Source organism: Heliangelus exortis, chromosome 5, assembly GCF_036169615.1.
Source record: "Heliangelus exortis chromosome 5, bHelExo1.hap1, whole genome shotgun sequence".
Lineage (NCBI taxonomy): Eukaryota > Metazoa > Chordata > Aves > Apodiformes > Trochilidae > Heliangelus > Heliangelus exortis.
The window spans coordinates 14320119-14345084 of record NC_092426.1 but is presented as its reverse complement, the minus strand read 5'-3'; the positions used below and the strand labels follow the sequence as shown (position 1 = coordinate 14345084).

At 39.3% G+C, this 24966-nt stretch overlaps 1 protein-coding gene across 2 annotated transcripts in view; it reads left to right on the top strand.

Moving 5' to 3' along the window:
- TUNAR (transmembrane neural differentiation associated intracellular calcium regulator) overlaps nt 1-24966 on the top strand; it is a 139310-nt gene that overhangs the window by 101954 nt on the left and 12390 nt on the right. Inside the window, exons 1-2 of one of the 2 annotated variants that reach the window (XM_071745676.1) lie at nt 1209-1655; nt 10355-10649. In XM_071745676.1, coding sequence (XP_071601777.1) covers nt 10611-10649 — 39 coding nt within the window. In that variant the 5' untranslated portion in view covers nt 1209-1655; nt 10355-10610. Of the gene's footprint in view, nt 1-1208; nt 1656-10354; nt 10650-24966 lie in introns of those variants that run through there. The other variant, XM_071745675.1, reaches the window with a different exon arrangement.

The window sequence follows — 24966 nt, the reverse complement described above, 5'->3', positions numbered from 1 at the left end:
AAAGGCTAGATTAGGGTCTGCTATGGGGAAAAAAACAACCCAAAGTATGGCAGCATTGATAATTAGAAGGGCTTAAATTCAAGAGCCTTTTGCTCTGCAAGATTTGGTGGCACTGTAGGTGGACAAGTGTGTGTGAAAAGTATGAAAAGTAAATTTATGCAGCTGGGAAGTTTCTTTGTTTTATGTTTGAATAGCGTTTGGCTCAGTGGCATTTTGGTCTGTGATTGGGCAACTAATTCAAATAGAAGGAATGTTTTATTTTGGGCCCTGAAGGAGCCAGGAATGTTCTGCATACATTATCCCAGCATATTCAGCCCCAGCATCGCACTGTTATGTCCAGGAGAGCTTTAGCTCAGAGCAGGCTTCCAACCAGCTCCTTCCAAGATGTTTTTAGTGCCATTGTGGTCGAGCTGTGTAGCGATGCCCAGGGACACACAAGTCAGCTGGCAAAGTTTCTCATCCACATCCTCTCAAACTCTACTTTCATGGGCTTTGGTAGGACTTGAACTTGAGTTTTTAGGCTGAAGTTCCCCATTATTTAGTGCCAGTAATTGAGGCAGTTATTCCAAAGCCTTCAACACCAATGATTCTTGTAATTCTTGTGATTCTTTATAGTCATATTTTCCAGGGAGTCCAAAGACCTGGTGTGTTTAAGACAATAGAAAGAGGAGTCATGAATACATTTATCTGTATCAAGGGGATGCAGCGTTATTAAATGTTCATTCTCCACGTATGCTCCAGACAGTATTGGTAATGATAAAATGTTCTGTGATAATGATAAATGCTGCTTCCACAAACACACCTCTGACAGATTTTGGAGCTATCTGATAAAGTTTCTCAGGAGAGCAGAAATAATTATACTAGTTACGTACACTGAATTTTCTTTCCTTCTTCCTACCTGCTTGCTTCTAATAAACAGAACTTCTAATTTCCTTTGCATGCTGGCATACGAAAAATTAATGGAGTAAATGCACATGCTGTTTTACTTTGCTGGAGATTGGCTTATACAACAGATTTTTACTCTGTAAGACAGATTTTGCTGTATTTGTGCTTTTTTCATCTCCCCCTGAGGAGTATTAACTCAAAGCAATCACAAGACACCCATCCTTGCCCGCTGCTTCTTGAACTGCTATATCCTCTTCCTTGCTTCTTTGCTTCTTGCTTCTCTATTTGAAGCTATTTTTTTTTTTTTTTTTTTTTAGGAGAGAGGAACTACCAAAAAACCTAGAGGCTGTCTCCTTTCCTAAAATCAGAACTATTTGATTTGAGAAAGCTTGAACATGTAAAACACTTTCATTCCTGTAGAATTTGCTTTCAACAACTGTATTCTTCCTACTCAAAGCAAGCTGGGTAGAGTGCTCTGTAAAGTACAGTACTGGGAAAGGGAGATGTGTTCATGGCTGGGAAACGCTGAGCTGCTCAGGAAGCTGTAGGCACTGCATGTTTATGACTTGGTTTTCTAAGCAATCTCCAGAGCTTGAACGGATTACAGAGATATTTTAACAAGGCTGCTGGCATCCATCACCAGCTTTCACTTACTGAAAAAGCTAAAAGATAGAAGATTGTAATTATTTCCACGTAAGTTAAATGCTAGTGGCTGGTTGTCATGAGTACTTTGATGCTTTAAAATTCTGTGTCTCCTAGAAGGCAAACAGGTAAGTCTCACAGGCTTCTTTTCCAGTGTTCTTTTTAGTAAGGAAGCAGGGACTATCAGGAGTTGAAGGGAAATGTGCTCAATATGAAGGCAAAGTGTATTTCTTAAAATTTAAAGATGTAGTATTGCATGTTTTCTGTCAGCTTACAAATCCACGACCTATAAAGCTGAAACATTTTTGTGAATTATTATTGTTTTCCATAGCCAAGGCTTGAATATCATTCCAAACTAATGCCTAACATATGCAACTATTTTAGAAATTTATATATAGTTTTGGAAGAGGATGTGTATGTCAGTCATATGTACATAGTACAGTATCTATGTCTAAATATCATTTTGTCCTCCTGTAATTAGTTCTAGATTGATTATTCTGATTAAAGCAATGTTATTTCATATGATAAATGCAATAATATGAATGGGGTTAGATTATTTTTGTTGTACATTTTTTTTCCTGAACAGAGGTCTTTGGGCAGCTTATGTTTCAGATGAGCTCTGCACCACTGTCGAAATACTGTGGTAAATAAGGGGTTTCCTAGCTCACGAGTGGGAATCTAAGAGCATCAAAAATAGATATTTTGTTCCCTTTCACCCTTGAAAGAACACTTGTTCTCTTTGAGTAATGGCACTGCTGTGCCTCTAGAGGTGAGGCTTGCTATTTGAAGACTTTTAACATAAAAGCCCTGATTGCCATTTAAGAAAAAAAGACCCTTCGAGCATAAATAGTTCTTGCCTTAATGAAGTTTTTTTTGTTGTCCTCTGAGAATATTTGCCAACCCTAAGTATTATTATTAGTGAAGGGCAAAGATTTTACATGGTTTTCTAAGATTTTGTTTACAAGAATGACCATCAGAGAAGAGAGTATTTTTTGGCTAAAATATAAAAATTCATTCTTGTTTTTTGTTTTAAGATATCGTTGTTTACAGAAGGCAATTAATTTATGTCCCATTTTCAGTCTGACTGTGATAATTGAAACTTCTAAGAATGACTAGATGTGTAATTAACAGAAGACTGAGTTATTATCACTTTCTCCTCTTTACAATAATTCTGCATAAAAATGTAAGAAATGGCTCTCATTAAAATCTCGCCACAGATCAATCCACAAAGGGGAGTGAAACATCAAAACAAAGTCACTCAAGATGTACAAACACTGTGATTAATTAATTACACACTGAACAGCACCAAGGAAAAGCCTAAGACCAAATTGCTTATTTAAGAAATATATATATTGCCAATGGCTAATGTGTTTAGGCTGGCTTTGGTTTGGTTTATTTTTTAAGGGGGTACTCCAGATACATTATGGACCTCTATTTTTATATTTTGCTTTTATCTTTTGGCTCTGAGGAATCACCTTGAATACATGTGTGTCATTAATCAGTAAAGTATTGAAACAATTAATGGGTGAGTGATTACTAGGGAAGGATTTAAAGGAGTCTGACAGAGGATGGCTGATGGAGTTTTCTTTCCCCCAGCTAAGGGGAATTCTGTTGAACTTCAGGGACTTGCTGAGCTGTTGCCGGTGCCTTTCACCAGAAAGCTGCTTACAGAGATACCTCTGCTAGTGGTAAATAGAAAACCAGACCAGTCCAGCTGGGGAGTCTTTTGTGAAGCAAAGAATAAACAGATGCCTCTTTTGAAAAGCTTTACTAGTAAATATACTGGGATTCTGAAGAATGATGGTATTCAGGGCAGAAATGCCAGCAGTTGGTTAAATCTGGCTTCGGTCAAATTCCTCAAGTGCATTTATTTGGGTGGTGTGCAGTATCTGCCAACACTCATACTCTGCATTTTAGAGTATTTAATAATGCTAACAACTACTTTGGCCACTGTGCAGTACTCATTCTAGCAGTGTCCTCTGTGTAGTAGAGTAATCAAGACCTCTAGGTGTGAATCACAGGAATATTCAGGCTATGTTGTTTTTCCTAATGCTTGGAAGTTAAGTCAGGAAAGGAAGAAGAAAAAAAAAGAGAGAGAAAAAAAGAAATTTTTTTGGTATGGTATTAAATGGTAATATCATGTAATACACACCCAAGAGCTTAACAAAACCGTAGTAGGACTAATTTAGCCAGTGCCTGTCTAATCCTTCATTAGCATACTATTATTTTTTTGCCCTGTGGGTATGTTGCCTTTTGAAAAATAATGTGCATATTTATTCAGCAGTAATAACTGTTGCTGCTTGAGAGCTTTTTTACTGTATGTGAGCATGTTTATCTAGAAAAGGATTTTAGGCAAGATGATCACCCTTGGGATTCGATGAATTCATGTGTTGCATCTTACTACACGCTTGTACAGCAAGATTGCTGTATCTCTAATGAGAATCCAGGTTGAACAGGCATTGCAAACACATCACTGTCTCTCAGAAAATGCTGCCTGTCTCCTGGAGTGGCTTAATGTACACATGGAATTAGTTTATTTAAGCAGCATTAGAGGTGTGAGTCTGTCTCCATTTGCCACAACAGGCTCACCTGAGACTCACTGTGATAGTCTGCTAGGAACAGAACCCAGTCCTTGTCCCATAGAAATCAGGGAGCATCTTGCTACCTAGATCAGGGTCAGTAACAGACCACCCATTTTTGTACATAACTTGTGTTCAGTATTAGTGTTCCCCCCTAAAATACAACTGCTCCTGCGTCTTGCTTCTACGAAATGGCATTTTAGGTCAAGGTAACCCTTTGAAAATAAGTTGGTATTATTCCTTTATGTTCCACTTAAGAAGTTCGCTTCAAATCAGGCTTTCTTTTTCTAAAGAGAAAATTATACTTTGTGTATGTATTTTCTGCAGTGAATAGGACTGTGCTACTAGCCAGGTAGTCACATTTTTATACATAAATTCTTGATACAGATATAGTGAAATGCTATTTTTAGTCTTAGGGTGATGTAAGGGAAGCTGTGCTGAATTCCCCAGTACATGGTGAACTTAAACTGAAACTAACTCTGCAGTGGGAAGTTATTACTGGAGTTCTGTTCTTGTTGGCTACACTGATTTAAATTAAGGACAAATCATTTAAATCAATGAATATAAGAGTTTTACTTGTCTATAAACAAAGTACAAACCTGAGCCATTAAAATTTATTTCAGAGTAGCTTATGAAAGTATGAGCAAGCTCCAGAGTTAGTAACCACAAGCTGTAACTTTTTATCATTCTTTCATTAGCTAGTGGCTAAGCTGTAGTAAGGCAGCATTTATTAAAAAAAATAATAATCTAAAATATTTCACATTTTACTGGCTTTAATTACTATTGTTTGTGTTACTTTTTAACTGTTGCAAGCTTCTGACAGCTATGATACTCTAGTCTGATTTGAACCTATGGAAACTAGAAAAAAATGAGGCCAGTTGCCATATAGAATATGGAAAATAATTATTCTAGTAATATTAAAGTATGTTATAAGTAATTTTTAAGGATGCTAAGTATATTGCAGATAGATGGAATTATGTGTTAAGCCTCTGTTGTGCTTTTGGAAATTTTTTTGAATGGAGGTCTGTTTCTTACTGTTAGATTTTCCAATGAAATTGCTGATGATGATCTGGAAATTCAGTCAGTGAAGCTCAGACTCTCATGCATGTATTATGGCATTTAAACTAAAAAGGCAAGAAATCAATTCAGTTGTTTGTGCTGCAATCGACTGAATAGTAAATGAGACACAGGACACTGAAAAATCAAAATAAAAAACACATCTAGAAATCTTCCATGAAAATTGTTTTTGAAGGTTTTTTTATTTAAATTAAGTTCATAATTGAATTCTACTTTTTTTTTTATACTTTAAATAATTTCCACAATCTCTATCTTTTGCATAAAATACTGTTTTAGAAATCTAATTAGGTTCTCAAATGCCAGCTGCTGGAAAAGGTGCAGCTTGCAAGGAATGAAGTGATGGTCTATATAAAAGTATTAAAGTACAATTGGGATGCAGGCCAATGCTTTGTTAAACAAGTAATTTAATCTGTTTCTAGTGGCCAGGTGATACTGTGGCAGGCAGCTGCCTGAACTGGGGATATTTTCTTTGTCACAAAGTCCAGAGCCTGCATGGGTGGCCTTCTGCACCCCCTGAGGGAAGGCACCTCCTGGTGACAGTGGGTGCTGAGGCATTCTGAGCACCCAAGGTTCTGAACACTGATTCACCTCTGCTTCTAGTTCCCTTGTCTTCACTACTCCTGACACTCGCAGGGAGATTCCTGGAAGGTTTTTCTGCTTCAGCTTCTTAAAGCCTGACAGACTGTCCACATCTTCCAAGTCTCCAGGAGCTTCTGCTCTGCTTCAGACAGGGGACAGCAGCAGTAAGGAGCCCTTCTGCCCTCCCTGTCCTTCCTCCCTGCAGCACAGGCATCCACATCCAGCTGGAGGAAGCCGCTGTGTCCCTGCCTTGGGCCACCACTTCTTACTTGCTATAGCCCTCACTTGCCTTCTTCAAACATCAGCCTCCTACTTGGTCCTTTTCTATACCCTGGCCTACAACATATGGACAGAAGGTGTTTTATTCTTCCCATTTGTCTTCCTGAAGACTTTTTCTTGTTATCAGGCTTCAGCAGCACAGAGGAGCTGGTCTAAGATCCGAAACTGGTTTCAGCCCAAGCAGCTGCATTGGCTTTTTGCAGCTCCCCACATTTTGATGGCCAAGGTCTTGCAGTATGGGCCCTATATGGCTACAGGGTTTGGACAAGAAGAGATGCTACTGGTCTGATTTTGCTGCTGTAAATGCTCATTTTGCTGAGACACCAATTGTACCATTCCCCCAGGGGCTGAGAGCTGACTGGCTCCTAGCTTGCTCTGGTCCTTAGGCTCACAACACACACATTTTCTCTATGAGGATAATGCTGCTATTGTGAGGACAGAAGGTGGGAAGAGAGAACATAAAGTGGAATAGGAACAGAACACGTACATTAGTCTGTCTTTTCAATGCATAATAAAAAGCATTCATATGAGATTAAATTCAAGCCTTGTATAAGTGAAAGTCATGCTGTAACAGACTGAATTTTCTCTAAACAGCTTTGCATTTAAAAAAAACAAACAATTGCCCAAATGTTGACATCTCTAAACCTATATCTCCTACAATTTCTCTTAATAATCTGATGACCAAACAGTTTGCTTTCATTTTGAAGTTGCCAGTTTTTGACTTGCTCCCTTTCTATGGTTGTTCTGTTTCATTGTTTTGCCCTTCAACCACCCTTTCCTAGAACTTTTTACAATATTTGCTCAAATGCAGAGAGTTTTAACACTGTTTAGTATTCCTCCTTGTAAAAATGAAGTACAAATCAAGGCACATTCAAATTATAATTATTTGTTATCACCCTTTTTAAAGACTGTACTGTTGAACATAAAAATAGACAACACGAATGTAAAGGGGTAAAGTGGAAAAGATAAAACTACTGCATCTTATCATGTTGACATGTTCATGTAGACTTGACTTAATAATTTCTTTGTAAAAAATTGTGAAATTTTTTCACCTCTCTTTCTTCACTCAGTCTAAACTTTCATGTTTTTCTGCCTTCCATCACTCCCAAGCACTTATTCCCTTCTAATTTTTTCACTATGTATTTCTGTATTTTCCATGTAGTTGGGATCTTGTGGTAGCTTCACTCTTTTATTTAGCATTTTATAAATAGTTATACACATCCAAAGGAAAAAGTAGTCTTTTTTTCCTATGCTCTTAAGTTGATTCATTTTCTTCCACAGGATGGAAGGACTGACAGAAACGCACTAGCTCCATTTAATCTCCTCCTTTCTGTCACCCCATTTCATTCAGAAAAGAAAAAGGAATATTACATCACTATTTCAGCTTATTACCACAGCTAAATGAAGAAGTTCCCCCATGTTTCCCTGTTCCTAGGTTATGTGACTCTCTTTCTAAGCCAGACATCCCTTCTTTGGTACATTTTACTTTTGCATACATTGATGTGCAATCCTATACACGTATACTTTCATATTCAGCTTTCTGTAGGCTTATGATACAGAGGTCAGTGTGTGTTAAAACATTCCTTAAAAACTAACAGAAGAGTAAAGGCTCAGATATGTTTTTAATCTAGAAAGGGAAAAGACTGAGATGATCTATAATGAATTCTATCTACATAAAAAATACAACAAGGAGTGAAGGAGATCTTTCCTTGATAGTTGTGAGCAGGAAAAAGAAATAGTGTGCTTAACTTTGCACTTAGAAATACTCTTTTTGTAGTTACAGTAGTGAGGCATTGGAGTAAACTGCCTTTCAGAAGTGTGGAGTATCCAGAAAGGAAACTTGTAAGGACAAGTGCTAAGAAAAGTGCTAAGAAAAAAAGGCTAAACTGTACATCTTTGTTTATAAGGCATGAAAGCAGAATGTCATGGGGCTAGGCTACTGTCAGAAAAGCTACTCTTTTGCTTAAGATAACCTGTTCCCTTTTCACAAAGACCCTGTGTGTGCCAAGCTATAGGTTGGAGTTTTTCAAAGGGAGGATTTGGTAATTCTGCTTATGTATGTGACTGCCAGCTAAGACAGTTCTCAGGGCCTTGCCCTTTAACTTGTCCTATCACTGTAACAGAAGTAAAGAGCTGATCTAGCTCAGGTCTTTGACATTAATCACGCATGAGCAGTTTGGCCAAGATCTGATCTACACTTGCTGCCAGGTCACAGGGAGAAAAATCTCGAGGTATTTTAATTTCTTACACTTTACCTGTGCAATGGAAATACAGCTTAGTCAGTGCTGAACAGATGCCATGATCTGACTAAGGATTTATCCAAAATAAGAGCACAAGAGAAATGTCTTGTTTCAGACGCTGTGGTTTCGGAGACTTTTTTTTTTCAGATTCTAGCATCAAAGAAGTCAGTGGAAGCCCTGCCACAAATTGCAGTGGTCAGGCCCTATTCAGGGTCCATCCACTTGGCATCAGCCTTGCAGAAATCTTTGGTGTCCTTCCTATAGGGCCACCAGTTAAGGCACTCTAGGAAAAGCCCCTTGGAGCCAGCTTCAGTTATCCAGTTACCCTATTTATTTTGTGGGCCAGTACTAGATGGCCTCATTGCTGCTTCTCTCCTGAGGAACTTAACACTGGATAACACAATGCTGAGATTGTGTCAGAGAGAATTCCATTTGGTAGTCTCTGAGAAAGACATCCAGGCAGTTACCATGTTCCAGTACTTGAAAGGTATTTACAAAGAAGATGGAGACTCCCTGTTTACAAGGAGTCACATGGATAGGACAAGAAGCAATGGGCACAAGTTGCTCCTGGAGAGATTCTGATTGAACACAAGAGGAAAATTTTTCACTGTGAGGACAGCCAGACATCGGAATGGTCTCTCAGTGGAAGTGGTGGATTCCCTCACTTAGGAACGTTTTAAGTCTCAGCTCGACGGGGTGCTGAGACATCTCACTTAAACAATAATATTAGAAAGGTTGGACCAGAAGATCCTTGAAGTCCTTCCTGACATTCTATGATTCCTCTGGGTGGTGGCTTTGGTTTACAGTGTCCCCTTTAAAAACAAAGAGGTGCAGCATGATAAAGAGGTCAGAGCTAAGTAATGACAGAGCTTAAGTGGCCGTAGCTTCAACTGAAAACTCAATTTTAAACCCACGAGCTGGCGTAACCATGGGAATTCCTTCACATTTTAACCACTGAGGGTCGTTAAAATTTTGACGGGAGGATTAACCCAGCTTCTCTTTTCAAAGGGGAACTGCAGCACCCAGGTTTCCCCACCCCTCGCCATTCCTGGTGAAGGTTTCCCAGGGCTGCTCCAGCCCCTCTGTCCTAGGCACCCTGGGGGCAGAGGGGGGGGGACGATGCCCAAGGGGCTGCAGAGGGAAGCGGGGCTGCTGCCTCAGCCCTGCCAGTGCCGCACAGAGGAACATCTCAGCTCCTCGCCCTGCTGCTCTAAGGGGGGCTTTTCCCTTTCCCTGGCAAAGCTTCCCTGTAGAGCAGCTGGGGGCATCCCGGGGAGGGTGAGAGAAGCCCGAGAGGAGGCGGGAGGCGGGGAGAGCGTCCCCTCTTCTTGCTGCTGTTGCTGAAGCCGGTGCCGGAGCCGTCGATGTGGCTCCCCAGAGTTAGTTGCTCAGCAACCAGAATCAATTAATATGCTTTGCAGAAAGTGCAGGGGAAACCCGAGCTACTGTCAGCGAGAAGGCGGGAGGCTGAGGGTGACTCAGGATCCCACTCCCGCCTGACACCCAGTCGTTCTCAGCCCATCCTTTCCAAACCCCCTTTAGCACCATTCTTTCTCTCTTTTTCCTTCTCTCTGATGACTTAGTGCATGTGCCCCAAACCCCTCAGGCAAGGTATCTCCTTGCTCAAGAATTCTTCTGCTTGGAGGGTTTTGCTTTTAGATCTAATTTTTATTTTGGGGGCAGTTGTCAAGCTTCTCCAATACTATCCTAGAAATTCTGATATTCGTGTTTCTTGGGAAGGGAAAGGGACAGCTGATGTTTTTGTGAGACGTTTTGTTAGATTCCTCGGGATAAAAAGGGTTGTTTGGTAGTGCACAGTTGAGCAGCAATAATGAAAATGCATCATGTGTGAATTGGGAAAGTTTTTGCTTCTTCCTTTATTATAAGTAATCAGCATGGCATATATGAGACCAAAGAAGTAGTACTGATTGTTGTGAAACACATGGATAATAGAATAAATGAGGGATTGTTGTTTGTTGGGGTTTTTTTTCTCCTCCTTTTCTGCATAGTAATTTCAGGGCTTCAGTAAGGTATTTTTTTCTTTTTTCTTTCTTTCCTTGATTTTCTTTGGAGTCTCTCTGATGACACCACGAATCTGGGAATGAAGAACTTCTCCGAGCTGATTGGAAATGGCATTGCGGAGCTGAAACTTAACTGGAGGAAATATATCTCCTGAAGAAGAAAATATAATGCACTGTAAGGATCTGACTTCTGGTGAAAAATTCAAGCCTAGAGAAAACTTGTCCGCTTTGTTAGGAAGAATGGGTTGGACAATTTTCTTCAATTCCAAAGGATATCTGAATGCCATGCTGAGCTTAATCTCTGCAGCATGCTCTGTGCTTCTCATCTCTTCCTGATGCACTGCATGGTAAGGCCTTTTTCCTTCCTTTTAACAATAACCATATTTCTATTGTGGTGAGAGCTAAAAAGAATAGCAATAATCAACTGAAAACTGAAAAAATATAGAAAGGTAGTGAGAGAATGTTTATTTGTATCGGTGCTTCCAGGAGCAAGTGTCCTGAATACTGCAGCAGCTTTGTACGATCGCTTCTGTCTTTCTCCCTTGCTTTGTGACAGGGTGTGTGTGTGTGTGTGTGTGTTTGTGCACACCTGTACTGCCATTTGCACTGGGACTATAACATCAGTAGCTCTATTGCACGTATTTCCATGCCAAAGAGGATGTTTTATAATTTGATTTTACATTTGTCTCTCCTTTCCCCTCCCTTCACTTCCTTCCTCCTGCCCCCTCTTTTTCTGGCTGTCTCTCTGGGGTCATGGTGCTATACCTGCCCTGCACATCAGTCATGCACTGACCACTAAAAGGCAAAAAGAGAAGGTAAAAGAAATCCTGTATCAATATAAGCATAGTTATGAATAAGTATTATCTGATTTTTTTTAAAAAAAAGGTATGGAAGGGTTTTGAATGTCTGCAAGATCTACAGGTACAGATTTACTTTATTTTGTTTCCCACGTGAAGCAAATACCAAATGCAGAGTTGGACACTGTGTTTTAGATACAGGGGAGGCATATGCTTTTGCACATGTCTGAAAGCCAAAAAACGACCACTGTGAATTATGAATATATTACTCTTGATGACCCAAGTCATAAAATAAGCAAACCCAGTACGAGATGTTCTCATATTAAGTAGGTTTTGTCATGTATTAACAGGATGTTGAGAATTATTATAAATTGCTTCATAGTTGCAAGGTATCTTTCATTAAAAACTGTAATGTGCTTTCATCTTCTTGGGTGGAAGGTGCTAGGGGCATGAACAGCCCAACTTATCAAAAATTAGGGTCATTTTCAGGCAAGTGCCAGGCAGATCAGGCATTATATGAGTACAGTGAGTGTACTGAGGTGGAGGAACAGCTTAGCTTTTGGTGTGTAAACCAGAAAGCCTGATTTGCTTGTATCTCTCTTCCAGAAATTAGGGATGAACTAAAAGATGCAAAAGTCATGATGCAAAAAATTTTCTTATGCATTCTGGGCGATCACTGAGCTTGGAAGAGGGCGAGTTGAGTGCCTCTTGAGGTCCAAACTTTGGTAAGGGTAAGGTACCCTCTGCTCTGAGGGTAATCACTTGCAAATCCCACTGCTTTTGATGGGGTTGGAAACAGACCAGGAGCAGGTCTGTATGCAGTTGTCACCAGCTGTCGAGTTGGGTGTGGAGGTGATGGGATCCTGGCAGCAGGGTTTGAGGGTGAGAGGGATGCAAAGAGCCAAAGCAAAATAGCCAGGCCAGGCCACACCAGGACTCATTAACAGGAATCACAGTTTAAATACTATTTAGAAGATGGAATTATAGTATTTCCTAATACATCTCCTCTTTGTATGATGAAGGACTCTAGAAGACAATTTTTAGAGACAATATGGTAATGCAGCTTTTTCAAATCACTGCAGTGGGAGGAAACAGAGATGAAACAAACACATTCCTTTAGTGTGACAATTTTTCAGTATGGTTCAGCGGAACCAGCTTTGGTTTTGGGAGTAAAAGTTTAAAATATGCATACATGGGCATTAAAGTAGATTGGGTTGGACTTGATGATCTCTGAGGTCCCTTCCAACCCAGCCAGTTCTATGATTCTATGATTTTTTTTGTGTATTATGATATCTAAAATGTGTGACTAATATACAAACCACTAAGGAAAACTGAGGAAGGACAACACAACCCATAAATATCACCTTCCAGTCTTCACTGTTGAAAGAAGCTCTTACTGGTGGAAGTGTTCCCTTCTGCTCTTTTTGTGAACATGGATGGCATCCTAAATTCAGTTTTCCCATTGCAAATCTCTCCTCACATCAACAGTTCTATTTCAATCAATGGGACAACTCAAATGAGTAAGAACTACTCATGTGAATAAATTATGAAAGATTTTATAAGACCAGGCTCTTTGATTGTCATGGCAACAGATTTATTAGGCTTCAGGCATAATTTGTGTTTCCCTTCTAAACAAAATCATCTTTCCTTTTAGCCACATGAATCATTTGCCTTGTAATTAGGACAAGAAAAATAGGTTAATTACATTCTTAAAGATTGTGCAACTATACAGATGCATTGTTAGTGAAGAATTATCAGAATATGCAAAAGTTTACATTTGTTGGTGGTTTCCAAATCAGAGAGAAGTGTTTTCTTATTAGAATCATTCATTGCCTTATTTATTTTTGTAAGTATTATCAATTTTTCCTGCAACCCTTTAAAAAAAAATCCTGTTAAATATCACTGATCTTTTAAACATACTCACTATTATTAGGTTAAGGATATGTGCCAAGCTTTCTACTACATTAAATATGCTCATTATTTAGTTAATACATGATGTTCAGCTTTTTACTCCATCCATGGGCATATTAATCTTTAGTGTATAGAAATACAATATGAAGTCATAATTGTAGTAAATGTAATAAATTCATACAGAATATAGATATATATATATTGAAATAGGAAGCATAAATTGCTTGTGCTGGGCAATTTTCATGCTTATAAAGGTCTATATTCTTACATAACAAGTATAATTTCCTTCATTGTAATTTGTAAAGAACAGTTCCTTTTCAAAATACACTGCAGAGGAATTTTTTTGTTGCACTAGGTTATGCACAATGGAAGAAAGAAAAATACTAGAAAAAGCAAGCATTTTTAAAAAATGCTTTAAAATCTATCCAGTATACAAATGCAGCAATAGGTGCATTTATTTATTTTATCCCTATAATAGCAACACATATGTAGCAAGAATAGTGGATTATTTTCTAAAGAGTGTGTGATTTGAGGAGAGATTGTTATGCATGATACAGGATGCTCATTGCCTTTGTCAGACGTGTCTGTCAATGATTTACTGTGACTTAGAACTCCTTCTGTAGTGACATTTTTTAACATTTACTTTAAACATTTGCACAACAGCTTTATTTGGCTTTCTCTGTTATTTCTAAAGCAAGTAAAATTAGGAATTTCCTTTCATTTTAAGTTACGATTCGGTAAAGTTCTGATGCTGAAAACACATGCATTAAATTTCAGTCCATTGAACTGGTTCTTTAAATAAACCATGTGAATTAGAGCTTATACTGAAGAGTGAAAATACTTTCCACACTTGCATCAACTATTTCTAGTCAAGAAAAATGTATTTTAATAATACAACACATAAGCAATTCCTGTACTTGGAATGCCTTGAGCTGTGTTAACTCAAAAGCCAACAAAACCCTGATTTTTGAAAGGCCTGCAAAAATCAACTGAGTCTTAAACTTTTGGGTTTTAAACATAAATAGCCACAGAAATAATGTTTATCTGACAAGAAATTTCAGTAGATCAGCATCTTTGTTTTTCATAAACCAGGATAAAAAATTGATAAGGCATAACAGCTTTTAAAAATTACAAGCTCCAAAAATCCATATGTATGGAAATACTGATTTCAAAATGACACAACATTTCATTTTAGCATTTTTAATGAGACTTTTAATTTGTTATAAAAAATGGTTTTGATATCTGTTTATTTTTCTCCGTGAAAATTTTCATCACTTTAAAATTTATTTATTTTTTTGACAGGGAAATGTTTTGTTGTATATTTTTTAACCTTATCTGCTCGAGCTGTCTTAATATTTATTGGCTCTCACAGTCAGCTCTTGAATTAGAAGCTCTCTGAAAGGGCATCTTCAGCACTACAGATTGGATAGGCCCATATTAGCTACTGAGCAGCAGTTTTTACCAGGTCTGTGGTAGACAAGAGCTCTTACTGTGATTCCTTCCTTTCATCCTTCTGTCTTCAACAAAAAGCAGGCTTCCATTTTACTGAGAGCTTTATGGATACCAGAAGTTGTTTCTACTACAAAAACCTTCAAGAGGCCTTAAAAAGGCACGCAGGCAAGGAGCAGAATTAATGGTGTATTAGCATCCTTATTAAATAGATAAGGTACCAAGGACCAAAGAGACTGCCCAAAGCTACACTGGCAAGGGAAGAGTTCAAAATTGAACCCAAATGTCCTTTTTCTAATTTCATCACTGTCCCTGCAAGGTTGCTCTTCATTTAATTCATTTTTTTGCTTAATGACTTGCATTTGGACTTTTAAGTTAATACTAGTTGAAGTATCAAATGTGAAAGGGAATTATTGGTGCATACTTCCTTTCCAGTCTGACACAATTGTCCTAATTTTTTTTTTCTCCTAAGCCATTCTGTTTGAATGTAACCATTACTTATGCAATTTCTATACTACACAGAACAAGGAAATTCTTGATTAAACAAAAAAATATTAACTAGAAATATCCTGAACCTGCAATGCAGGTTCTGGGGGGTGCACATGAGTATCTGTTTATGGTGTCAGGGTTTAGGGGATAGCTCTGGGGGTATGTAATAGTTTTGAGGGCTCTAGTCAAATTTCAACACATAAAAAAAAATCCAATTAAAACATAAAAAGACTAATGATTTATTATCTAGAATTCACACCATAATGAATCCAGCACTTATTTACCAAAAAATGACACAAAGAATATGGTACCTAACAGCGATTCTTATTAACCTCAGGATGCCTCTTCTGTCCAAGGTAATCTTTCAGCTTTTTATCCTCTTTATGCAAAAAGAAAAGACAGTTTGTTCAAAATGTACTTAGTAGATAAAATTATGGCTGAAGTTGGGGAAAAGAAACATGCCTTGGCATTTTAATACAAACCTAGGAAAATTTTGTACACGTCAAGAAGCAAAAAAGCTTTTTGCAAAGAGTCTTGCTAGAGCTTTGGAACATCTGCAGCAGAATATCCCAGAATATTAAGGGGTTTCTGCCTCACTCTGGTCTAGTTATACAGCTCCAGATGTGACACACCTCTGGATGCTGACAGGTACCATACTTACCCAAGTACCCAATGACAAATTGATGTGGAAGTATCTAAAAGTCTGATTAAAAAGCAGTATTTCCATTGGAAAACTCATCTCATTTGTGTTCTGTTCCCAAGAAATCATAAGAAGGTAACTTAATATGCATCCTGCTGCATCAAGCACACTCTTTTTTTTTCTGATGTGAACTTTTTACTGGCCTGCAATGGAAAATGGTTAGAAAGAAATGCCCCAATCAAGACACACTCCTTTATCAGGAGCAATTACATAATTTGCTTCAAAGTGCTGTTCTCTAGTGCACAGGGCTCAGGCAGCAGGAGAATCATCTCCACTCTATTTTCATAAACAGTGATTATGCACAGAGTTGTTCACAGCCTACCTTAACCCTCTGTCCTAAACTAGACCTAATATATTCTGTAAATAGAATAAAAGAGGTTCTGAAAAGCTCTTCCAGTTAAGCTGACAATTTTTGCATGGGACCTTGGAAATCAGGATATAAAAAAGTGTTTAAACTCATGCTGGTGTTTAAGAACGTACCATTTGGACCCTGGTTCTTTTTTAAGACAGGAAAACTAAGGGCATCCTAAAACCTAGAAATATTGTCAGCAAAGTGAGATGTTACTGAACTATGTTAAGAATACCAGAAACTTTCCTTCAAGAAAGACAAGTTTGATGCTTGAAAACAAATCCACTTAATTTTTTGGATGAGAAAGTAAATGACAAGCCTGTTTATTAAGACCTGTGTGTTGTTGGAATTTCTGTTTTACTTCGTGTCTAAACCAAAAACTTATTGGAAGGTGTTTGTTCAGTTATTCACAGCAAATGTAACTTTTCACTGAATGTAGTAGCAATACAAAATACCTAGCTGGAGAAGATGGGATTGTGGAAGGACTTTTTCAGGCTCTGTTTAAAGTGGCTCTTAATGGATGACCACAATGGTCCTTGGGATAGTATTGTTTCTGTGCTGCTGAACATTGTACTTGCTCTCTCTTCGTATTAATCAAAGCTAGAAAACAAAGCATTCCTTAGGAAGAGTCATCTGTTTCTCTGATGTCATACCCATTTGGTTTGGGTTGCTGTGTTTTCGTTCCATAGCAAATGCTTTATGTTTTATCAAAATGCTTTGGGGCTTGGCATGGCCAGGTGCTTTCTCAAAACACTGCTGTGGAAATGTGTCACAGTCTACATTGTACCTACTCCTTTGGAGCCACTCTGAGATTTTGTTATCTCAGAATAAAGGGAACAGCATCTTTAACATGACTTCATGTAATGCTCAGGTGTTTTACTGTGTCAGGTCACTGGAAACATCCTGACTGTGCAATATGATGTACCTTGTAATGTGGTTTTAATATCTCTAGCACATCAGAGCTGACTGAGGAAGGGTTGGTCTGTTACTTCTGTTCCTACTTGTTATCCCCTCAAATTCTACATTTGTTCACGTGTTTTCTAATGGCATTGTAAAAGATCACTGACATCTTTGCCTCTAGCCATTGTCTCCACACTGAAAAACATGCAATGGATGTGTAGTGCAGAAAGGCCCACAGAACATTTGCTCCATCCATTCATGCTCACCACAAAAAAAATTGAGCCTTCCTCACTGAATTTTAGTAAGCAAGTAAAAGACCACAAGTCACATCTGCAATGTTTCACAAGAGGAAACAGATCAAAAGCCTTGCTAAAGCCTTATATTCCTTTGAATAAAAAATAGAGTAGACCATGCAGTACAGAGAGAATCCTACAATAGCTTTGCTGAATCTGTTTCAAAATTTGTGATCTCCCATCTGGGTGTCATAGTTTTATGAGTACAGGCAGAAGGCACACCAAATGAGTATCATGGGAATTTTAACATCAGAAATACCAGTGCTCCCTCCCTCACAACCTGCTTCAACCCATGGCCCTTCTCTGGAGCCTCATGGGGAGGTGCAGCATGTCCCTCCAGAAGTGAAGTGGTGCATGAAGAGAGAAACAACCTTTCTGAATCCCTGCAGGTAAAGCATGGGAGTAGTACAGTGTAAATATGATGCAAATAGACAGGATCAATAAGCAATTTCCTTCATACAACAGAGGAGGCCTTCCTGATATCATCTCTTTAGGGTTAGATCCCAAACTTTTGTATCAAGTAACAACACATGAATTCCGGTATATCTTAAGAATCCAGTGGGATGTCCTCCTTGCTCACACATCTCTAGCAGATGCATGTACAGACTCATCCTCCTTTATCTCCTTTTTGTGTCTATCCCAGTCCATGTGAACACACATCACTAGCCCCCATGACACTGTACCTGGGTACATCTGTCCCTGGTGGGTGCGTGGGACCCTCTCACCCCTTCAGTACATCCATGCACACCCCTCCTGCAAAGAGACTCAGCTGTAGGATCACTCCCTGTCCTGCCTCTCCAGGGACCTGAGCTCCCTGTCCTCTGTGGCTTATGGACAACTCCTCAGCCCTTGGTGATGTTACTGACAGGCCCCTCAGCTACGTAAATGGTGCGTGCAAAATGATGTCTCCCAGGTGATTAAACAGAAGAGCCAGCATGGCCTCATGGGCTGTATCCATGTCTCCCTTTTTCTCTTGGTGTACAAGCTCTGTCAATATGATCTTGTGGGCTGTAGCCATCACAGATGCTTACTGCTTCTCAATGCAAAGCCCCAGCTTTGTGCACAAGACTCAACTTTCACCCATGTGAAAAAGCTGCTTGATTTGCTTTACATTTAAGGTGTGAAATGCAGTGCTTTGCACATGAATACTCCTGTGTCTTCTGTGCTGGGCTGAGAGCTACCATCCTACTTGGGATTGTCACAGCCAGATTGAATTGAAGAAGAGCTAGGAAGTCTGAATTTAAGAAAGTCACCATTGCCTAAGTTCCTCACAGACACAAACTGCTGGGTCAAAGCTACTATCTGCTTCACACTTCTTTGTCTCCCTGTCTGGAGGTATGAAGTCCCATTCCCTCCTGTGCTTTTATAAGATGTAAAGATGCTGAGTTCTCCTGGAAATCAGGTTACAGCCACTGTGTGAATCAGCTACCAGATCTGTTCATCAGGGCTACTGAACCTTGCTTGTGTGTCCCAAGGTGAGGATTAATCTGCTAATGTTTGTAAAAAGCTATGTAAATGATCTGTATCATGCTGACAGGTCAAGTACTGCATTGCTCACTGGCTGTTCCTCCTGACAGTTTAAGATATATGCCAAACAATGTCTACACTTTCAGATGACATTTGCTGACATAGCTTGAGTAGCTTAACCCTCTCAGGGTTTGGCCCTGCTTCCTCCAGCTTACTGATTGGGTGATGCAGCAGAAATAATGCAAGGCTGATGCTTTTTCATATAACCTAGATTACAATAAACACATTGATTTAAGCTTGCGTGCAACCTTTGAAGGAAACCTCCTGGATCTGTTACAACACATGTGCAGTTTGGGTCCTGAAGGACACCTGGAAAGAAATGAGGCTGAGCAGAGCTGGGTGCTCTGACTGGTGGTGGGCAAAAAGCTGAGCAGAAGCTGCTTCTGTGAACCTTTGGCAGGATTTGGCCCTGCTGCACCTGCAGGACCTGCATCTGCTCAGAACAGCTGCAAGCCCCTCTGAGAATGTGAAGCCTACAAGTGGAGATTTTGCTTGAAATCTGGGAGCTTTTTAGTCCTGTGCTTCTCCCATAGATTGCAGATATTACCAGTTGTTGAGATCAGGCCTAACAGTGGTAGATACTGTACAAACAATACAGCCTCTTCTAGGGACTTAACTTCTAAGTGAATGCAACTTCTATAAGTAACTCTGCAAAAACACAGAACAACAAAAGGTGTTCCAAAGGTGAATAACTAGTTTCACTGGTTTTTGTGAACTTTACTACCTACCTGGTCCCAGCTATTGGCATCTCAATATCAATTATATTGATAACAGGTTTGAATTATTAATACTTTGATTATCTTTAGTGCTTTTTGCAGTGCAGATGATTTGCCACTGATCTTTCCCGGTGTCTCTGTGGCTGTATCTATACTTTTTCTTTAATACCTAAGCTAGAAAGCAATGCTGCAGCATGAGGCAGGGGCTGTCCTTGGTACAAGCTGCTACTAAATGACAGTGGGACAGCCAAAAGAAAGGGAATTTCTGTGAATCTTGTCACATCGTCCTCTTTTTGAGACAGCTGGAGCTGATAACTTAGTATGTGGGTCATTCTCTGTGACTAACACAGCGATAAGGGGTAAATACCCATGCTAGCAATTTGGGTGACTAAGTTATGAAAAAATATTTTTTGTTTCTGACACTATTGCTTGCCTGGGCAACTTTTGCTTTCAAAGCCTAATTCTGTACCTGATGGAGTCAGCAAGAATTTGTGCCACTGCTTCCTTCTGCAACTGGATCACACCACTGGCTGGTTCCATCATCACCACCAGTAAGAGTTGCTGTAGTAGGAAATATGAAGAGATTGTGACTTTGCATTTCATTTCTTTATCTGAAACTTTCTTTCCATTCTTTTCATTTCCATTCTTCAGACATTCATCTATCACATATTTAGGGCTTCAGCAAATGTTCAGGGCATATCTCTGTGTCTCTGCACATTGCTTTTGCATGCAGATCTCCACTGGTACTGGCAGAGCAGCCCTGCGACTGGAAATCACCAAGATTTAGCACACGTCTTGCTTAGTTTCACTCAAACAGTGTTTGTCAGCCTGAAACTCTGTGGAAATGATTGACAATGAAAGGAACTGATTTCTTCCTCCTCATAAAATGACTGCATATCTCCATTTAGGGTGATTGTTTACACTCATACTAAGCAGCCTGTATAAATGTACCCAGCCTGCAGAGATCTAGCTGTATTAACCAAAATGCAAAGGAAATATGGCAGGGTGTGGGGTTCAGGGTACACCTAATGGTGGCTATGCTGTGGCTATGCTTTCGAGTAGCTGCTCCTCCCCGGGGCGCAGGCCCTTTGTACTTTCTCAGAAACTTAGGCACCCCTCTGGCTGTGTGGGAGATACCTCAGGCACAGTGATGTGTGAAGCAGTCCTGTGACTGCAGCAGAGGAATAGCTGATATCAGTCATAAGTGACTGCAGGTTGGAACAGGAGGATTTTATAGGTCATGTTGAGGGTTTAAAATACCTTGTTTACTGTGCTGTTAAAGTATAAAATTCTAGCAAAATAATGAAGACCAAACATCTGTAAATCTTCCTTTGATTAGAATATTGACTAGCAATATTCTAGTGTTTAAAGCTTTGACAGCAAAATTACATCACCACCCCCCTGCCTCCTCCCCCTCAAAACAAACAAAAAAAAGTTTAAAGAAGTCAGGAATGAGAAAACAGAAGGAAGGCAACAGAGATTATGGCTCTTGAGAAAGGGCAATGTGCAAAGGCAAAGTTTTCCCAGTTTTCTTGGTTAGCAATTGCCATTTGGCAACCATGAAGGAGAAGCAGCCACACGGTGCTTTCACAAGATGGAAATCCACCGCTTGACGTGTTTGGTAGCTCTGCACAGCATCCTTCTGGCAGCACATACCTGCATAGAGAGTGCTGAAGAGCAGGGAGGATGGAGACAATGTTTTTCAGAATGAAAGTTGTTAGCTGACCAACTTCTCAGCTGCTCAGGGATGTGTCCTGCTCTGGAGGGAGTCCAGGAGCCCGGACTCCCCATTCTCCACCTGATGCTTCAGCCACTCAACCATCCTTCCTGCAACAGCAACAGCATACAGTAAAAATGTTATTGCAAGGACAGTGTGGAAGAGTTTGCTGTTTTATTGGATGTGAAGCAGGTAGAAGGTAGAACAGGCCTCAAGGTGACAGAGCAAGATGTGCATGCAGGTATCTATGAGAAAGCTGTTCTGGTCCTTAATTATTTGCAAATACCTGCATGTGGTGAAGTGCTGTGCTTTTTAAGTCATGCAGGTTTTCTCCTCAGTAATGTTTACTTTGGCCTCAGGGAGAATGTAGAGAGCACAACCATGACCAGATCAGATGACTTCATCAGAGGAGGGAAGTTACCCAGCTTCGCTGACAGATTTTTATGAAGGGTTTTCCAAGACCAGCCTGCAGCAGCACATTGCTACAGATATTTTGACATTTGTAGTCCAAAAAGCAGCAACATTCGAAGTAAAACACTGCCAGTGGGTTTCCATAAAAAGCTTCATTCTTGGATTATTTGTGGGGCTTTGAATGTAGCTGTAAATTGTACAACCCAATTGTACAACCCTTAGCTTTCTCTTGGAAGGACTCCACCAGCCTACATCCATCTTCCTTTCCCCTCCGAGCACACTGCTTTGCTCTGCAAGCTACCTGCAAGCACTCCCTGGCAGCCAGCAGCTCCTGCTTTGGCTTGCACCCTCCAAGCAAGCTCCAGTGAAGAAAGGACTGAAGTAAGGAAGGAGGAATTGGGAGAATCTTGAAGAGAGTCCTGATCTTCGAAAAGACAGACTTGGGAATCCTCTGAATGTTTTGTTTCAAAAACTAGCTAAAAAATGCTTCTGGCCCAACCTTGGCTTTCTGAAAATTTGACAGAATTAATTTATTCTTCATGAAACAGATAAACCTTGTGGCAAAGTAACCGGAGGCTTTCTTACTAACAGATGCAGAATAGATTGTCCAGTTTTAGTGTGGCTGCTGCCATAGGTCCTTGTCTGATTATAGGCATGAAAAAGAAGCAAGTGTAATTATGATGCAGGCAGATTTATGGATCCCCAGAGAGGTTTTCAAATGACAAAAAGAATATAAATATTGGGTCTATGGAAAGAAAATATCCATTGTTAGAATCAACCCACAGGCTTGTACTGTGAAAAGCTTTCTTCTTCAAAACAGCTGTCAGGCCTGCTGAAAATTTAAATTGGGGTTTGTCTAGTGTAACTCTCACTTTCTATTTAAAACAAAAAAATCAGAAGCATTAAACTTTTGTCTTGGATTTTTAAAATACAGGAAAGCTAATACAATTGCTGTACTAATGTAGAGTTATGAGCTTTTAGTCTCTCCAGTTTTTGGCAAAGAAAGGTTATGTCTTTTGATTCATGGAATAAGGCGTTTCCCTATATAAATTTGCCATACTCTTTCTCTTCAGAAAAAGTCTTCATCCCTTCCTGTCCTCTGGGCCATTTGGCATGGCTCTTTGGTTTTAAATTGCCTGTGCTTCACTCGAGAACTGGCTGCATTTCAGTCACCAGTCACTGTGCAGATTTCCTATGTGAGTTATTGGAGCATGCTTGGCATCTGGAGATCTAAGGAACTGAAAAGTATGGTTCACATATAAGACTGCAACTTAAAAGGCTTCCGGAGATGCAGAGCCAGATCTGTGGTGTGACTGAGGCAATGCCTATGCTGAACTCAACAGAAAAAATCTCTGGGTTCCAAAAGGATGTTCCCCATCAGAGCCATGCATGGGGTTTCCAGCTTCAGCATAAAAATATAATCTTGACACAAAATTCCGATTCTGTGAGAAGGACCAAAGTTTGTTACCTGTGTCAGTTGTGTTTGGAAGAAGCTAGGGACTGCTAGGATAAGCAAAATAGGACATAGCTTGAGGTTTTTAACCTAGACAGACTTGTGTGAATGCAGTCAACCAACTGGGAAGTCACTGGAGAATAATGACTTAAAAAAAAAAAAAAAAGGGAAATCTTTTGAAGGTGGTTTCTGTATCAGGAGAAAATGAAGAGGAATGTAGTTTATGGAAATTTTTCAGAGTTGCATTAATTTATTTTCATTCATCATTTATATAGATGAACCTAATATCTTGATGATGATTAACCTAATATATTGATGACCTAATATCTTATTAGGTCAAATGTTTTAAAAGTAAGAATAACACTGAATCAACAGTGACGGTGTCATTCTTAATGCTTTATTAATCATCTCCAGCAAAATAGTATGTAATGTGTAGTAGCAAAAAAAAAAAAAAAAAAAAAGAAAGAAAAAGAAACTATGCACATTTTATTTGGGCCTCTTTTTGTGGCCCTTCTTGAAGTCTTCAGAGCCATAGATCAACTGCTAGTGTTTAGTGACCTCCTGCCCAAGAGTATAGGGCCTGTGGGTGGGTCTTCTCCTATGGTTGGCACTTGTACAGTGCATAATCTAAGATGACACTGAGCCTTGCAGCCTTGTGGGAATAATATTTTTCAGCAGGATGTTTGTTATTTAATATTTTTTCAATGCACTGTGTTACATGCTAAAACATTTTTTTTCATCGTCTTGAGTGTATGTCCTACATTTCCTCTCTGCTTTTTTTTGTTGCATGGTTTTGATTGTAGCCAACAGCAAAGGTCAAAAGACATTTTACTGTTTCTATTTCTATGTTTCTGTTAAGATGAATTAAATTGTTGGTGCTGCAAAAACTTGTTAAAAAGCTTATGCTGCAAGATTTCAACCATTATAAACTGAAGCTGAGCTGAATCAGATTAAACCAGAAGGTCCAGAGTGACAATGTGGTCCAAAAAAATAGGGTACTGCTCTGGAAACATTAAAAAGAGTTCAATTCTCTGGACTTTTTATGGGCAGCTTCAAGAAGTAAGGTAAAGATTTTCATCTTGCTCTGCCTCGGGGTTTCTGGATGGGTGCTAGTGTGACACTGTATTTTAAAGCACTTTGGACATTCAATTTTTAAATGACATAGTCTTAGTCCCTTTCACATTAAACATTAATCAGTACAACTACCTGTTTAATTTACCTTACAGATACATTCTGAAATTATATTGCCTAGGAATGCTGATATCATTGAATAGGTTAATTATTTACCAGTGTCTGTGAGTATTCACTAGGAGGTATCATCTTTCAGTCCAGAACTGAACCAGCACTGAGTTTTGCCTATCAAGCAGCTTTCTATTTCTTTCCTACATAGTGAAGTGAATCCATAGGTTTTTCTTAGGATATGAATGATTCAGGTGAGAATTTTCAGGTTAACTTGAACTAATATTTAGTTCAGTCTTTTATATTAGCACTCAAATCGCCCTTGTGAAAGTTTGGTCCAAGTGTCTCTTTTTCAAAAAAGATTTAAAATATTCTTTCAAGTTCCAGATATGTGAGTCATGCAGGATTATCCATTTTTTCCCTATCTATTAGAATTTCTTTAAATGTCATGAACTGCCTGTACTTGAATATTGCTTCTATGATTAGTGCTTATTTCCAAATTTTGCTTTGTGAGTGAAAGACCTTCCTCTCATCAGAGCCTCCAGAGCATCATTCCACTGCAAGGCTGCCTCCCAGCTTCCATAGATTTTAGGTGGTCCATGACCACAAGTGTTGTTTCTTTGTGGATTTTTTTTTTTTTTAACGCTCATTGCTCATGGTCACCTCACCCCAGAACTCCTTGATGTTGCCTTGATGTTGATCATGAACGGGGAAGAAATGGATAAACATCTCCCTAGAGGATGATTTGGCTTTAAAAATTTGAGTAGAGCCAA